This window comes from Takifugu flavidus, chromosome 21, assembly GCF_003711565.1.
Source record: "Takifugu flavidus isolate HTHZ2018 chromosome 21, ASM371156v2, whole genome shotgun sequence".
In the NCBI taxonomy this organism is placed as follows: Eukaryota; Metazoa; Chordata; class Actinopteri; order Tetraodontiformes; family Tetraodontidae; genus Takifugu; species Takifugu flavidus.
Window position 1 is genome coordinate 9,606,219 of NC_079540.1, and position 17,885 is coordinate 9,624,103.

The 17,885-nt window shown below is 45.9% G+C and overlaps 1 protein-coding gene across 1 annotated transcript in view; it reads right to left on the reverse strand.

Moving 5' to 3' along the window:
• Positions 1-640: 640 nt before the first annotated feature.
• Positions 641-17,885, reverse strand: part of sdc2 (syndecan 2) — a 28,486-nt gene continuing 11,241 nt past the window's right edge. Inside the window, exons 2-5 of the mRNA XM_057020577.1 lie at positions 5,908-6,013; positions 5,035-5,207; positions 3,738-3,867; positions 641-3,014 (exon numbers count right to left, since the gene is read on the reverse strand). Of these exons, the coding sequence (XP_056876557.1) occupies positions 2,851-3,014; positions 3,738-3,867; positions 5,035-5,207; positions 5,908-6,013 (573 nt within the window). The 3' untranslated portion in view covers positions 641-2,850. The remainder of the gene's footprint in view (positions 3,015-3,737; positions 3,868-5,034; positions 5,208-5,907; positions 6,014-17,885) is intronic.

Here is a 17,885-nt window from a genome sequence, read left to right on the forward strand (position 1 = left end):
CCATATGAAGCTACAGCCACGAACTTGCACACAAGCATAAATACTAACACCTTCTTTCTTCCTTTAGTTCATGTGTTTGAAATTAGAGTTAAGATCAGAGCGCTCCAAAGCCCCAAAGTTACACAACTGCTTGTGTTGTTAATGTGTCCAAATTTAGGGGCTCAGCTTAGTTCACACCCACCCTCATCATGACAAACCTACAGTACAACTCAAACCAAGGATCCAGTCTTTCCTTCCTTTGACTGGAACCAGGCTGCTTCTGTCTATCCTGGAGCTCGTTTGGGGATACAGACGAGCCCCGTAAAGTGGACGTTTGTGTGGACTTTAGCAAAAATGTTTCAGATGATTGTTTTTCCTGTCAGGAAATAGAGAAACTGAGCTCACGGTCACGTGTCCGGCCCATAGCGAGCGACTCTGAATAGGCTTTTGGCTTTTGCCTGCTGGTAAATGACTTTGTCCAATTCGACCAGTTTTAAACAAGTGTGTGCAATTTATTTGACCCCATATCCCTCCAGTCAAACTGGGACTTTTCCATCAAGTGGCGGCTGAATAACGAGAGGCGCCTGACAGAAGTCACATCGCCGACTGGCCCCCAGCCACAAAACAAAAGTGATGAATAAAAGAAGAGGACGCAAACTGCTTCGTATTAGGCCACAATGTTTATTCAGTAGTGTTGTTTCAACTTATAGGTACAATACTGTCAGCTTTTGTAAGACTAAAAAAAATGAAGTTACCGTTACAGTCATCCATGCGCACAGAATGCCAGTCACGTCGTTTACACCTTTTCTGCATGTACGCGTGCTCACCATGAGCAAGTACAATTCCAAATGTTAGGCACTTTGAAGGTTTAAAACGTTTGTGAATATACATTTATATATATTTATATATTTTCTCATATACTAATAAGCAGTTGGACTCAACGGTCAGGTCTCTGATGGAGAAAGACGACAACAAAAACTCTAAGAGGATGAAGATGTGGAGGAGGGAACATGGTGTGGCCGTAGTTGGGGGGTGGGGGGAGTAGAAATACTGCGAGTCTTTGGGTTTTTCAGTATAGTTCAGTACCTTTAGTCCAGCTAAGAAGAGACGGGTGGGGAAGGGAGGATGGACAGATGGACGTGGGGACGAAGAGGGACATCTACTGTGAGTACATCACATCATCGTACAGCTGAGACGGACATCTTCACTAACTGGTCACTCTAAGACACCAGTTCCTCTTGGTCTAAAGGAAGGAGGATACAGGAACCACGGTGCTCTTGTTATCTGCCGTCTGTGTTGTTGATGCAAAACCGACATTAAAACATTTGAACCTCTGAAACGCCACAAAGTCTCTTCTCCCGCCCTGACCACAAAAGCTCAGCCTCTACCCCGAACGCCACCTTCCTGAACGCCGTGATGAAGACGGTGAGGAAGAGGAACACAAAAGAACACAACATCAACAACTCAAATGGGTTGTTTGGTCAGGCATGCATCATTTAGCTGTTTATTACAACGCTTGTTGAAATCATTTCCTGTCTCCAGGTGTCGAGGAGCCCCTGGTGGGGGGGTTGACTGACTCTACATCACTTTAGCCGAGGGAAGAAGAGCGTTCTGGCGAGTTCTAGCCCTCAGGTCAAGTCTTTTTTCAAGACTATATCACTGGAACCTTAGTTTCTTCTTGTTTTAGGCATCACTTTACCAGAAAACCTGATTTTTAGAAAGGGTGGGGGGGCCCTGGTGGCCTTTGCTGCAGAGGCAAGAGCTCTGCATGGGGGGGCTTTGCCCGCCCCGGCCTGGTGGGTTTGTTTTCCAGCAGGAGCAGAGCTTCAATGAGCCGATCTGTGCGGATAAAGTGTCAACACGGGGATAGAGACAGAGACAGAGACAGAGACAGAGACAGAGACGGAGACAGCAGGCAGCCTGAGTGCCTTCGAACACACAGGATGGATCCAAATTAGACAATTTCAGATAACATGATTAAAAAAAGGGGTGGAAAATGAGAGAGGAGAGGCTAAACAGAGAGGGGGGGGGAGTGGGGGAGCAACCAGGAGGCACGCTGAAGCTACACGACAACAGCGGGACGACGAGGACAGGAATCGGACAAAAAAAAGGATTAAATGAAAAGAAATAAAAGAAGAGAAAGGAGCCAGATCTGGGACTTTACAAAAATAAAACACTGTTGAAGAGAAGGCTACACCGAGACCGAACAAATAAACAAGACAAGATCGTACGTCCACGTTTGACTGAAGACAGGTTGTGAGAGCAAATAATAAACATTGTAACCTGAAGAGAGCATTTACATTGACCTTTGAACAGCGTTAATATGAAGATTAAAGAGCTCCATCAAAACTATAAAGGCATTTTTTTTAACATCAGAGAAAAGATAAATTAATGTCATACACCTTAGAGATCAACATCGGACATGCTAGGACAAAATAAAAAGAAAAAAATAAGAAAGTTGGATTGATACAGAATATTTATACTCAATTATTTCCACTTTGACATTTTTATTTTCTTGACACGTAACAAACCGCTACAGTTAAAAGTAGTCAGCGACTGAAACAGCTCCTGTGACAGATGCGCTTTTTTCCTTGACAGATGCTGTTTTTCTTTTCATGTTTCAGCCTTTTCAAATGCACAAAATGTTTAAATACACCGAGATCTGCCGTAAGATGACAAAAGCCTGGTTTTTTATCAAAATAGGAAAGAAAAGGTCTTCATTACAATACTCTATGCAAAAGCTTTCCTTTATGCTAGTTTTCCATATTCAGCTCGTTTCGTTGTGTGTGTGCTGTAGTCGTGGACCGCTGTCTTCAACTGACACTTGTTGTGTGTTGTTCTGGTGATAAGGGGGGTGGGGGGGTGGGGGGTTTACGCGTAAAACTCCTTGGTTGGGGCCTTTTGATAGGCTGCACCGGTGGGTTTTCTCTCTCCGAGGTCGTAGCTGCCCTCGTCCTTCTTCCTCATGCGGTAGACCAGGAGGAGGATGAGGAAGATGGCGAACAGGAAGCCAATAACGCCGCCGGCAATAACAGCTGAGGCGGGAAGAGAAAGAGAGGCATCAGTATCACACAGTCACTTCCTGACACGTCAGCGATACGTCTGAGCCCGACTCCAGCTAAACCAGGATGGTCTGTTATTAGAGAGGAGCTTATGATGAAGAATGACCAGAGAAGAAGTGAAATCTTTGTTTCCCAACACTCCTTCTGCTTCAGTCCAATAAGCAGTGATGAAATAAATGTGGAGAGAAGCTCAGGCCGGGTTGTCGCCTGACTGTCTCCAGGCTGTCCCGATTTGTCCTTCTTCTTATTTTTCTGTCTCTTGCCAGCACCGGCTGGGTCTCAGAACAGAGTGAATGTGAAGTGCCAATCAATGTTCGCCTCACTCATGCAGGGAAAGTGAGACGGCGTCAGAGGGTGCAAAGATTTCCCCTCCCATCGTCTGCTTTCCTTCGCCTTTCATATTTTCAAAGAAAAGCAGCCAGTCGAGAAACACCCACGATTCTGTGAACTCTGCGAGGTCCCACAGAGGGACAGAAATGGAGCCTGATAAAAGTCATTATTTTGGGACGTGCTTCAGATGGGAGACAATACGGAAAATATTTCCCAACTCTTAGACGTTTGCCAGTAAAATCTACTGTGATGTATGTAGATTTCAGAACAATCTACCTAAGGGGACAGGATGCTGCTATGGACTTCCTGTCCGTTGTCCTACTCATGTCTCTGTATGTTGCCTTGAACAGATGTGTGGATACATACCTGCCAGCACCTCTGTCCTCTGGAAAAGGTTCTCGGTGCGGACCTCAATGGCCTCCTGTCCTGTACCGGGAGCGCTGGTCGTGCTGGTCATCTGGCTCCTCTGCGTGTCCTCTGTAGCTGGCACTGGTGCCTGCATGAGGACAGACAGATGGGCTGAATAAAAGGATTAAGGGCTTTTATTGAGAGCTGGTCCCTTCTTCTAATATTCTAAAATCCACGATTGTACAAGAAAATGTGCACCCCTGAGAACCAGAAACTAGTTCCATCCATTTAAAGGCTAAAATGGACAGGTAGACTTGGTTCTGTCCAAAGGTAAGAAAAAACCCTCATGACCATGGACAGAAAGACGTTTTTAACACTTTTTAAAGTAATATTGTGCACACTGAGAGGATAAATAAAGAGCATGTGGTCACCAAAAGTTTCCCTAAAAGGAGAAGAGGGAAAAATTGTGAATGAGTGAGTCTTTGTCCAAGAGAAGAGTAGCAGAGGCAGGACAGAAAACAATGGAGGACGGCCAGGCGGGCTTGGCAGAGAAGGTTGAGACCTGGAAGACTAATCCTAAACAGATGTAGTATCCAGTCCAGTAGAGCAGGAGAACAAGACCGAAGTGAGATCAAGGACGGTTCCAGAATATGTGATTATGTCCAATGGGATGTAATCCTCCGTAATGGGACCAAAACATGGAGAGGTGACGTGAGCACTTGATCTTTATCCTGAAAGCAACCCCACAGCTCCTGGAATTACAGTGGATTGGATGACACTCGACGAGCTGAAGGCATGCAGAGGTTCTCCACACTCTGATGACTTCAAATACATCCATCCGTCCATCCATCCATCCATCCATCCCCCAAAAGTTCTTTAGCTTAGCATTGCTGTTAGCATGGGTAAAAGCCAGTAGAAAGTTAAACTGAGCCGTTAGCAAATCTAAAACTCTTTGATTAAAACAGAATCTCAGCATCCTGGCAGGAAACAGTCTGAGCAAGTAGGTTTTATTCCCTCGGGACAAAGCCAGCCCAAGAGTTTTTGTCTGATCTCTGCGTTTATGTCAGGTCCAGGTATTTCCTTGATCCAGCCTCAAATCCATGCACAAATGTGGGACGTGTCCTCATGTCCTGTCTTCAGGCTCGCAGAAAAATGAACAGAAAGTCAAAATATTGCTTTTATTTGGGAAAGCGGTTTATTAATCCCTCTTATCACAGGCCAACTGTCAAAGCCACTCAGGTAAGATTCGACACACTCATGCACACGGAAAAGACTCCAAATGTTGCGGAGCGCCGCGGGTTTGCAGCCGTCTTACCTCTGTTCTGACTGGTTTTCTGGGTGTGATTTCCTGGGCTGTTTCCCTGTCTGTCGCGGCCTCCACCCTGGGGGTGAAGACTTTTGTGGAATCCTGAGTGGGTTCTACTGCATTGGGCTTGATGTAAACCGTGCTGATGGTCACCGCTTCCTCTACCACTTCTTCACCTCCACCTGGGAGGAAGACAAAAGAAAAGGTAAATGTGGTGCATGAATAAGAAGACAGAGCACAAAATAGTCCCTGAGTGAAGGGTTGTCTCACACTACAATATTATCCAGGCGGCAAAACTTCAGGGTGAAACGGGACCAACATCAGCACGTGCATTATTCATGAAGCACAGTCGTCGTTCATCTCACTTAACTTCACATTCTGAGATTTTAATTGCAATGTATTGTTTACAGTTTGAATGGCCAACCGAATCCAGGCTGACAGAGCAGACTAATAGTGCTTATACGCAATATTAAAAGGGCTAGTGATCATATTTGGGTCTAACCCAGTCTAAATCTCTCTGACTGTGGCGACAGAGAGAATAATCACTTTTGACAAAGAATGAGGTTGGCTAAGGTGCTTAAAGCAAGCAGAGAACAGAGAGGCTAATAAAAAAGGGACATAAAATTCGCAGACTTTCCCGAGGCAGCCTGTGCGACAAGCAAATCGCGATTGAAACTCGGGGAGAGAAAGATAAAAGGTAGTGAAAGAGAGATTAAACAGAGGGAAAGAAGTAAATTAGATGAAGGGAGAGAAAGAGGAAGGCAGAACCACAGAAAGGTCTACATTTAACTTTGCGCTATCACACCTCTGGGTACTCGTCTGACTGGTGTTGCTGCTGCACGTGCACGTGTAACCGATGTGTGGGGGTGCACATGCCCTTACCTGAACCGGACCCTGAGTTGAAGTCATCGTCATCCTCAGGGTAGTACCCTCCTGAGCCTGTGTCATCCAGGTACAGGTCATCAGCCTGAGCCGCTACTCGTCCTATCTGCAAAACAAAGTGGCTCGACGTCACGTGCGCTCCTGCTCCTCACACTTACGTTGCTCATGTTCACCACTGCCTCGTGTCCTTGAAGAGTCGGCTACGCTGTGAGCTAAATGCTAAATGTAGCGCGTCGTTGCTGATCTTTGTCTATATGGCTGAAGCACGTTGCAGGTTCGAACGACCCTACAGCCGCAGACAGCTGTAATCTGAGGACAGTTTGAGGCAAATGAAACTGTCTGGGAAGTTAGCAGTAGTTAGCAGCAAACATTAAAGGCGGGATTAAAGGAAAACACGGGATTCCCTGCATCATCCGGTCACCGGGATGCATCCGAGGGAGACCGAGAATCTCAGTGGGTCGTTTAATAAAAGCAGACTGAGAATATCTGAGTAGACGGGGCAGCGTAGAGGCCATGAACACGGAGCTAAAACGGTTAAAAACACAGGTCCACCAACATGGAGCTCCCCCACAACACTGTTGTCAAGACAACAAGCCTAAATGGTGGGAATGTTTGTGTTTTGGCTTACTGGAGTGACTGGTTGAAAAGAGGAGTTGAACAGTGCCTGGGTGTTTAACAGTGCCTGCAGTGGCTGGTGCACAACACAAGGAAAGAGATTTTTCCTTTTTTTATAGTGGGGGGGCAACGCAAAAGCACCTGCATGTTGAACACATGATAAAACAACCGGTCAGCGCGTGTACGGACGGCGATTATTTACGAGTTGTGTTGCGTCTGTGTAAATAGAAGAGTTCTAAAGGCTTCCATGGTAACATCCATTCAGTCTGTGGCCTGCTCCTGTACTGATGGCCCTGTTTGAGAGAGAAAGGGGAGCACAAAAGGGAGCCAAGAATCTGTCACCCCCGTGTCTCTGCGACCATTAAAGCAGATGCAACAGTTAAAGGTCTACAGAGGGGATCTCCTGATAAACCCCGGGCTGAATCAAGTTGGGCTGGAGGAAATAATCAGCAGGAAATTAGTGTTTTTGTTGAGGGCAAAAAGCAGGCCTGCTGTGATCCACCAAAACAGTGGCGTGGGGGGAAGGGGGGGGGGCTGCTTTAGAGTTTTTACATCTGCTCTGTCCTCATTTAGAAATCGTCATAATACCCTATTTTTATTTCATTCCGCCTGCTCTTGGAGTGTTGATTTTACCCCCATGTGGCTGCTAAATGTTCACATGAACCTCTCAAATGGAATATTGTCGCATGAGTTTTTGGAACTCATGGCAACATACAGAACATTATCCTTGGTGAAATGGAATTGGTTAGTTTAACGCCGTGAACAGGAGAAGAAACAGCACAATCCACTGACTTTGGGGCATCTTGGCATTTGTTATTAAGCGCAGCATTCAGATGCGAGTGTGTTCACTCATGCATTTAAGTCATTCTATACACACATGTGTGTGTGGAGGCATGAAAGAGACGGGTTCTGCATAACAAAGCCGAGGAGAGCGCACCCAGCTTACAACAACGTCAAAGAGATGAAACAGAAGCTTCACTCTCAGCTGCCTCTGACTTTTATGGGGGAAAAGGTCTTTCACCACCAGGCTGCCTGATCAAAGACACAAACCGTTCAAAGCAACTTCATCAGAACAGTATTTGCCATCTTGCTTCCCAAACCGCCCTCTACATGTGGAGCACAAGAGCCTGAGAACTGAGTCATCAGCCCATGTGGTCTGAACCAGCAGTACCCCCACATACACCCCAGAAAAGGGCCACAGATCAAATGGTGACAAAAGACACTAATGAGAAGAGAGGCCACACACACACACACACACACACACACACACACACAGAGGGCAAATGGCACCAAGCTGGAGTCATCTGCACCGATCTCTGCACGAGTGTGGAAGGCGTCAATTTCAAATGCGTCATTTCAGAAATAAACTGTAGTCCCACAAAGGCGGTGGACAGCAACGCAAACCAAAAGTGTTTTTTTTCCTTCCTCTAAAAGCACCAACAACTTACCGGGTTAGCTTTCAGTTGACGATGCAAAACTAACTATTAGAGATCGTGCTGAGAAAATTCCTGATGCGCCACTGGGTTCATTTTTATTACAAAAAGTGTAATTCTGTCCAGCCTTCAGTTTTTACACCTAAAGTAGCACCATCAATCACTGATAACCTTTATTATTCTATTTCTGACTTTTTTTTTTTGTTAACATTCGTAGATGTCAGACGTTCAGCTCTCCAGGCAGCTTAATAACCACTAATGAGTCCACATCTGAAACAGTCTTTTTGCTTCAAACCAAGTTAAACAAGCAACAAATGAGCATGTGTGTGCAACCAGCTAGCTTTGTGAGCAACCTCAGACAAACTGATGCTGGACTTGATGGAAAAACCCGAGAATTTCATTGCTAATCCTTCTAGCGCTTTTTTAAGCTCAAGGATAGCTACGAGTATTTGCACAAGCCTATATTGAAGCATAAAGGCTTCATTTTGAAGAGTTAGCGAGAGACTCGTACAGTGTGAAAGATGAGATCACAAAGAAGGGGATTCAAGAAAGAGGAGGCGAGAAGGACATTGGATGAGCAGTTTTAGCTAATGCTGTTGGCATTTCCACCTGCTAATGAACAATTAAGCCAGCAGGGTGGCAGCTTCCAAATGTCTTCTTATTGGCCGTTTCAGGTTGACCTGCTGAACCCGAGAGAAAAAAGATAGGACAAAACAGATGATAGAGAAGAGGATGAAAAGGAGGCTCTCAAAAGAGGAGAGGGGAACAAAGACTAGAGTGGGAGGAGACTTGAGGGGGGGCAGGGAGGACAATCCCATAGCCTGGAGGATGCTGTGCTAAAAGCCTGTCAGAATCACCACGTCACCGTGTCTGGCAGCGCCTGAGAGGTCTGTGAGCTCCAACACTAGCTGTGCGCTGGCTAATTCTGGAGCTTCCTTCTTTACATTAGATGAGGTTGAGGTTGGAAAAGACACACGCGGGAGGAACCTGGACACGTCCAAACAAGCCCTAGAGACAAGATAACACACACTAGGGCAACAACAGTCTGACTGGGGGAAATGGGGTTTCCCAAAGAGATGCACACACTCAACACAAATCACACTGGTCCATTTGAGCACCCATGGGACACACACACCCCAGCTCCAGCTCTCTCTCTCTCACATACACACACAAAACACATCCAGCTCTCACATCCTGAAACAAGATGACTATCCAGACACACACTCTGACACTAGCTTCAGAGCGGGGCTGAAAACGGACTGAATCAAAACACACATGGGACCAGGATGGTGGGCAAACAGCATCCCACATCCTCCCCTGCTTGTCTTAACCACTTCCAGAACTACATAAACTACACCCCTTTCAAATCCACCAAACTCAGACGACGGTCTCGGTTCCATTTCCAATGAACATGTTTGGTGCAGATGAACAGCGGCATTCTTTTATTTCGCTCTGCGCTTCATCCCAGTGGATTCCAAAAAGAAAGCTCTATTTACTCTCATTGGGAGAGATCCCGCTCAGCAGCTTCTGCTTTAAAAATGTTCACAGTGAAAGTGATTATGAGGTCCAGGGCTGTGTCAATACCCAGAGAATAAACATGGGTCCAATGCAGCAAAACAAACAGTAAACACAGGAGATGATTCTGTGTTGACTGGATGAAGCCGTTACCATAAATTAACACTGATAGTAAGTGATGAGAGCCCTCAACTGAATCAAGTGTCACATAAAAAACCAATCAGAGAGGAAGTCCAGACTGTTACCGTCACTTCGCAGGTTCTTCTCGGTTTTACAGCCCATGATGGGAAGAGGAAGTTAATACGGTGATTAGAAATGCAGCAGACATTAATCAAAAAACTTTCTAACCACAGTTGGTTGATTATGGATAAAGCATTTAAAGCCCACAGATGGAGGCTGACGGTAAAGGCATTAATTCAAGAAAGCAAGTAAATTTATCCAGATGAGTTCATCTGTGGCCTCCTCCTCAAAAGAATTGGACTGCCTCTTGGAAAGTATGCTAATTCCCTTTCCTGTCAAAGGAGAAATCAATAAATATATTGATTTGCGAGCACTGTATGACGGCGAACACATTTCTGAAGATTGAATGCAGGGAGAAATAGCAACCTCGTCTTCAGTGGAGCTCATTTATCACATTGGCGAGGGTTTCCGGAGTGCTGCGCGCCAAACTTTAGCGCTGCCACAGCTCCTTTTCAGATGCAGCCTAGCTAGAGTTGTTTTTTTCCCACTCATCTCAGAATATCAAGTGGAAACCTTTTCTGTCATTGCCATTTAGCCGATAATGCACGCAATTTGAAGACATTAACCACAGTTTCAGCGACATTATTCATTCATAGAATCATCAAAAACAGGATTTAGCTCAGTTTACTGCACTTCCTTGTTTAAATCTCTGTCTCAATTTGCTCAGCTGCATTAAATGTGGCGATATAACAGCTCCTGTAATCTGCATGCTTCATCATTTTTCTCTATAAGAACTAGTCAAGGCCTATCTGCAAGTTTCCAAGACCCTGGAATTCTAATAGATGAGCGGGAACAATTGGGAGGGCGAAGAAAAAGGAGTCTGTAAATCCCTCATTAACAAAGTAACGGTGGCAGAGCGACCCACTGGCTTCCAATTTATCTGTTGTACTGGCCTGTCACAGATCCATAATCAGGGTCAATACAGCAGCGGCGGCGCTGCTCGGGGCCTTTCATTCTGCTGCTGACAAACTCACCTCCTCCGTGACCTGGACTTTATCACTGTGGAACAGACAGGATACTGAAAACACAGAGGAGAAGGGTGGTGGTGGTGGGGGGGTGTTGTTGTCCTAACACAGACTAATCACACGGCAGTCAGCTCAGTAACGTGGTTAGAGCCACTGCCCTGAGACCTCACGTCTCCGCTGTGTCACGCCAAAGACCTGATACCTGATGCCGCCCTGAGAGGGAAAGTGACTCTCGCCACGCTAGTATCACGGCCGGGGGGCGGACGTCTACAACATCAAGAAAAAGGAGATGATCTTCTGTCCTCAGGGTTCCTAAAAGACCGACTTACCTCGTTTTACAAGAAGAAGAACGTGAGGAGAGAAGTGAGTGGTCATCTTTTAAACGTGCGGGAATCCAGCCTCCCTAATGCAAAGACTGACTTGGGTTTATCAGTTCACCTATACAGAGTTTCAGCAGCCTCTTTCCATGAGCCTTTAATGGGACTTTATAGGGATCAGGAAGTTTATCCGTGGAAGTATGGACGCCATCAATGATTCTTTGTTGCAAACGCCACGGCAAAGAGCCAAATGACCTCACAAGAGGATGCAAACAGCAAAAACGATGACGTCTGAGCAACTGAGCGAGGAACATATCCCTGAACAGGCCTTTGAGGAATCCAAATCTTATCGAAACGAGCCTCCTCGATGATCCAACCCGCTGCATCATCAGTGAGGAATGAGCAACAGATGTGGTTGATGGTGTGACAGAGACTGACAGAAGTAGGACACAAATGTCCAAATATTGCATTTATTCAGCCAAAACTCACTGAATGTCTAAAAAAAATGGCCTCCGACAAAATTTGAGGTCTATTTGTGAGTGTTTGTGTGTCTCTTTAAACCCACTCTAACTTTTATTGCCCTCCTAAGGATCATAATAAGGAAATAATTGATAGTCTTTGAGCAACAGGCGGAGGAGAGGGGGACTTCCTGCAGGAAGCCGACGCAAATCATACTCTCTTTGAGCCCTTAAGGTCCGAAGCTGCTCCGGCTGAGACGTGGTGGGTAATAGTCACTGTGTGTGTGTGTGTGTGGGGGGGGGGGGTGACACAGACAGAGAGCAGAGAGGAAACACACAAAAGAGAGTGTGGTTAAGATAAAGAGAGAACCGCAGTCTGGAGTTGACATTTACAGTCTGGTGCTTCCTTTTTTAACCTGAGCCTTTAACTTAGCAAGTTAAACCTCCAATAGTGTGTTTAACCGTCCATCCCCGAGTAACTCAACTCATCTCAGAGTCTCTTGCCAAATTAGACCAATCGCGAAGGCCGTTCAGTCTCCACATGTCCACTAATCGCTGCTATTTGAATCTAGAATAGAGGATTCAGTGAAGTTCTACATCAAGCTGGGGTTAAATGCGTTGGAGTCTTGCTGGAAGGAAAGAACGCCCCCCCCCAACCACACCTGCACAGCAGCTGAACCATGAAGAGGACCAACAAATCAGTGTAGCAGAAGATCTGGCCGATCAATGCTCCTCATACGTGTGGTTTCTGACTGGAGCCTGGCCTCCAGGAGGCCTTCGCTGTCGGGTGCAGGCGCACGTTTGCTGTTGCTTTTCAAGTAAGTTACAAAAGCTGCAGGTTAAGATAATATGCTAAAGGTTTGTGAAAGGTTATGAAATACAAAATCAATATGGAATCTGAGAATTCCTGGAGGTGCTGAGGTTGTTACAAAAACAAACAAACCACTATGTCAAGATGATAGAATCTCGTTAAAAAAACACCTCCATATTACACCCTGTCATACAGGAACCGACCCCCCCCTCCCGTCAGATTCTTTAGATTCTCTCTCTTGGATCATATTGCCCCTGTAGGTGAGGGCCCCCCTTCCCCCAAACCTCTTCAACATCTGAACACAAGCTGAGTGTGTTCAGCTCAGATTCATATCATCTAAAGTTCCAAAACACACCGGTGACAAAGCAAGCGGTACACCACATTCCATAGGACCCAAGCCCCCCCCACCAGTAGCTTACCGGAGGGGTTACTAGCTTAAAGCCTCACATTCTCCGCAAGGTGCAAAAATGGCCCTGAATATGGATGAATGAACGACAGGGACACGTTTGATGAACGTTATTAAAAAGGGATCATAATTTGTTCTAATATTTCAAAACACCAGCGAAAAAGTGGGACAGGAATCCTCTTTTTATTTCCCAGTCTGATATTAAACTCTCTTCCTGGCCTAGTTTTCTCCACCCAGTCTTGAGCAAAAACATCTGGAGCATGACTTCATGTGAACATCTTGACTGGCTATGAGAATATCTCCGTCTCATGATGGGAAAAAGCTGTAAAACTCCACGTCAACACGACTCTGACAAGCGTGAGCGAGTGGAGGTGAACACACAAAGCTCTCTTCCCGTTGACACAACGCCGCTCCGCGCCTTACAAAGAGTCCAGCCTTTTGTTGGTGCATTAGCACAACTTTATCTCGGCATAAGGACCGACGTAAACCGCTGGGAATTGCAGGATAGACGGTCCTTCCTGAGCATGTTGCCCAGGAGAGGGTGATCCAGCTCCACACCGCTCAGCCCAGACTTGTTCTACAGCTAACACCGATGGTGGTTGTGGCCATATTTTGGTCTGTTTTTGTCTAATATGATCAGAGGTCAGTTGATCGAAACATCCCAACAACATGTTGTAGGTCAAACGTCAAGATGAGTAAAGAAATCACTTTTGTTCACTTTTTTTTTTCACCGGGGCAACGTTAGCAGGTACCCGCGCGAGCTAATGGGAGCTATTAAGTGATCAAATGAAGTATAAATAACTAAATTGTATCCCGTCAACAACGTTCATCAGCAGAATCATTACCGGGCCAACTGCGGGGCGGTGAACCAGCTCCACATGCCTCTACGATGAGGCACAACGATTTCCTCCCTTGCACGATTGCTTCCCAACAGGAAGAAGATCAGTTTCACAGTTTCCACGTAAACACGCGCCCGCTGACATTGGCAGGCAGAGGTGAACAGGGACGGCTGTCCCGCTCACACCTGCCCAGCTGTGTAAATATAGGCGATGTATGCAAATGTGGGCAGATCTTTAGACCTTCAGAATTGAAATATTTCAACCCTGTAATTACGTTCAGACTGGGGGAGCTCTGATTAATTCTAATATTAAGTTCATGTAAAACTTTTCCCTGCAAAATTTCCCCCAAAGTGCTGCCAGGACTCAAAAAGGGGAGGGGGGGGGGGGGGGGGGACAATGCAGAGCTCATGTGATTTCAACATAACTTAATTTAGGGAATACCTCAGTCCTGTGGTATCCAGACTTCCTGGACCATATTATTCTGCCTTGTACAAAAGAAGGTTCCCAGACCTTGCTCTACCACTCCTTTGACCAATTCTCTGCTCCCTCCATACCTTCTTTCTTGCCTGTCCACCATTTGGGACTTGAGGAACTCCGGACCGAAGAGGAATACGAAGCTCAAGAGAAGAGCTGAGCCGCGTTAAGAGACAAAAACACAGGAGGAGAGATTTAAGGGGTTTCATCAGATAATCTGAAAGTTTGAGGGTGCAGCGTCGGAGCAGCCTAGCGTTTCTCTTCTTCAGCTTCTTGTGGCCACACGTGGAGGCTGAGAAGAGGTTCAGAGGTTTCGGGCCTCTGGGGGAGCTTCTTGTGTCTGTGACCATCGTTCTCCAGAGCAGAGGTTCAAAGATCAGGAGGGAAACAACTACAAAAAGAGCAGAAAGCCCCAGGAAGGGCTAATTGCAGCTGCCACAAACAGAGCCACACAGTCACTCTGACACCCAATCTTCAAGTCACATCGCCACATTATGCCTTTAATTAACCGCCACCCTTTGGCTTCCATGGCGACCTTTAGTGGGATGAAAGGCTATTTGCTGTCCCTTCAGCTTTGATATTCCACCAATTGATGGCGAAAAACAACTACGTCTGCTGTGCCCACTTAACCCGGAGCTAACGTGCACTACGGGGACAAAAGCATCAAGGTCTCAGTGACCTCTATCCTTCACTTAAACGAGATGAGCTCCGATCACCATTTAGTGACAATTTAGGGGTTTTACTGGGAAAATGTGCTTTCCCTGGTCCACAGCACGCGTTGCTTGCCCTGTCATTTGTGATCAGCACAGCATTTTCAATCCATTTACAATAGCCATTTAGCTATTTAGCATACATGACTGCTGTTTGTGCAAGAGTAGTGATAAGCTAATGCTTATGCTGCTAATATGGGCATCCATCAAGGTACACTTGCAATAAATACTGAAAGATCATCTCTGGTTGGCTCTATAAAGCTTCTCTTCTGTCATGGCTGATTGACGTAAGTTTACCAGCTTGTGGGTGAATAGCGTGTGGCCCGCAACAGAAACTCTGCTGTCTGCGAAACACAGACTGCCAGACTGAGTGAACTGGCTTAAAGGCAGTGGGGACACTCCAAAAGAGAGCCAAGACCATCTGCGGGGGGGAGCAGGGGAGCAAACAGCACTCTCTTTATCTCATGTCCTTGGAGCAAATCACCAACAGGACACGAGGAGGACGGATGGAAAATCTCTCTGCAATTTGCTTTTAGAGTGTGTGAGTCAATCAGGTGGCTCCTTGGAGATGCAGCAGAGCCACGCAGCTCCCTGCAGCTCCCTGCAGTTCCCTACAGTTCCCTGCAGTTCCCTACAGTTCCCTGCAGCTCCCAGCAGTTCCCTGTAGTTCCCTGCAGTTCCCAGCTAAAATCTCTGGGAATGTTCAACGACTTAATGGTGTTTTGTGATGTACATTTACTAGATGTACATTTACTAGCTAACAGATTACCCAAACTGGGAAGTACTTACAGAATGTAGACCACCATTTAGACTGGAAAACTCCCCCACATGTCAATCCGTCAGCAAAACCTGCTCCCTGGAGCATCTGGATGGGAATTTTAAACTGTGCTGATGTACACAGGGGTTAAAAATCAGTGACCTTGAATCTCTGGTATCCTACATTACGAAATCTAGATAAAGCAATGAATGTGCGACGTGGCACGGCCTTTGCAACTTGGATGTAATATTCAGCTGCTGCTACACACATTAGCACTCAACCTCGGAGACGGCTGCTGTGTTTTTCCACCCATAAAATATTGATTGAGAAATGAACATCCGATTCCAATTTAAACCCGTGTTATTCAATACTGCTACAACTGAATACTAGCAAAGCCTGACTGGGCCCAGCTGCGCTCTGTTAGCCCGCTGGTTATATAAACCTCTGCTACACCTGTGTCACAGGCACGTTTTCATTCAGAAAACATGAGAATGTGTCTTCCAGTCCTCTATTTCAGTTCTTCTTCACACATGCAGTGAGAGACAGAGAGAGAGCGGGAGAGTTAGCGCTCTGGCGGTATTTCAAGCCACGGCAGGCCGGCGCTAACGCAGGTGCTACCAAGCCAGCTGCATCTAATATTTGTGTCCACATGCACGTGTACAATATACAAATACATATAGAATGTAGGCAGTGATTATATAAGAGGCGTGCAGGGTCCATGAAAGGGTTGCTGATCACTCTGTCAATAATAACACACGTCTAAAGTGTGTTTTTGTTTGAAGCCTATCACTATAATTATGATCCATGCATGCATGTAGGTATGTGTGTGTAGGTGTGTGTGCCGCGTGATGTCTGCGTGTTCTTTGTAGTCAAACTCTTTGTTCTTGAACGGTGAGGTTGCTCAAGTGTTGCCAAATGTTGGTCAGGTAAATGACACCCTGGAGGCTGCGTTCGCAGGCAATTTGATGGATTTGACAGAAACTACAAAAGCAGCTTTTAACTCCTTCAGCTCTGCCGATAGCAGCAGGGAGGGTCTCCTTTCAAACTCTCTGCCCCTTGTTTTTGCACCACTCAGCCTTGTTTTTGCACCAGACCGATCATGTGAGGCTGAACTTTTGTGTTTTCATTTTGAAACGGCCTGGGATTGGCACCTAACAAGTGTTCCTGACCGCGAACTAGCACTTGAAAATTCAATTTCTTTGATATTGCTTCAGAGGAGGAAGGCTAAAGCTAATGAGAGCTAATTGTTTTTGGATGAATTCATGCCAGGAGTCCTTGTTCGCTGGTTTGCCAGCTGCCATTTGAATAAACTGACATCCATCAGTTTTTGTTAGCTGATTCCAGCAGGAGTAGAAGCACAGCCAGGCTGGCCTGTGATGGTAGCAGGACCTCCTCAAACCTGAGCTGATGCTCACAGGCTGCACTTCATTATTCTTGTTCAGCGGCTTTAGAGTCAGCACAACTTTCAACCTCTGATGGATCAGAATGGACAGTTTCTACCAAAAAGTGCACGTTCAGCGTGGAAAAACAAGCAAAATTCAAACACTTTTGGAAAATAAAGTTGTTTTATATAGATATAGAAACAGCAGATTCGCTGTTGGTCGGATGAACGATTAGCCTGAACTTTGACGTTTGGATCTGTCACCTCATCAGTGGGAGGAAATGGTTTCCATCAGTGCCGCCTTTTTAAACCTGGAGTGTTCCCCCAGTGTTCTAAAACTCCTCGGGCAAGGTGTGTGAACCTTGAGGAAGTGGGGGGTTCAACATCTGCACACACACACACACACACACACACACACGCAGGAGCCAAGCTGAGAATGAAGTATTTGCATGATGGATGAGCCATGGAGGCAGTTTAATGGTCGAAACTGTTCAGCTTTTTCTACAGTTTCAGCTTCTCCTGTGAGTGTTTCAGACAAATCTGGTGCTGAGAAAAACTAAAAAAATCAAACTCTGAGCTCTTTCCTGCGAGATCATAAACACCATGACGTTAAATGACTTTGAAGGACGAGGGGGTCAAAGTTCGCCCCACGTCCTCGTCACTAAATAAAATAAGACAGACACGGGGGAGGATGGAGAAATCTGAGGGAAATTCAAACAAAATTTGTTTTATTCTGGATGCAATCATACAGCACTTGTTAGATCCTCTGGTTCTTTCTGCATCATGTGGATCAAACAGACTTTGTAACAGTAAATAGTCTGGACCACCATAGCTGCTTTCAGATGCCCGTTATCATCATAGCCTTAATCATTAGATAACTACTAGCAAAAAATGTAAAAAAAATGCATTCAAAAACATGTTTTCCTCAATAAAAAAGCATAATCACTGAGCCTTAGGAAACAGTGAAGAAAAACAAGCTCCACATCAGTCAATCAGCACCGCTAAATTTGATAAACAGCAGTGAAGCCTGCAGGGAGCCGCGAGTGGGCTACAATAT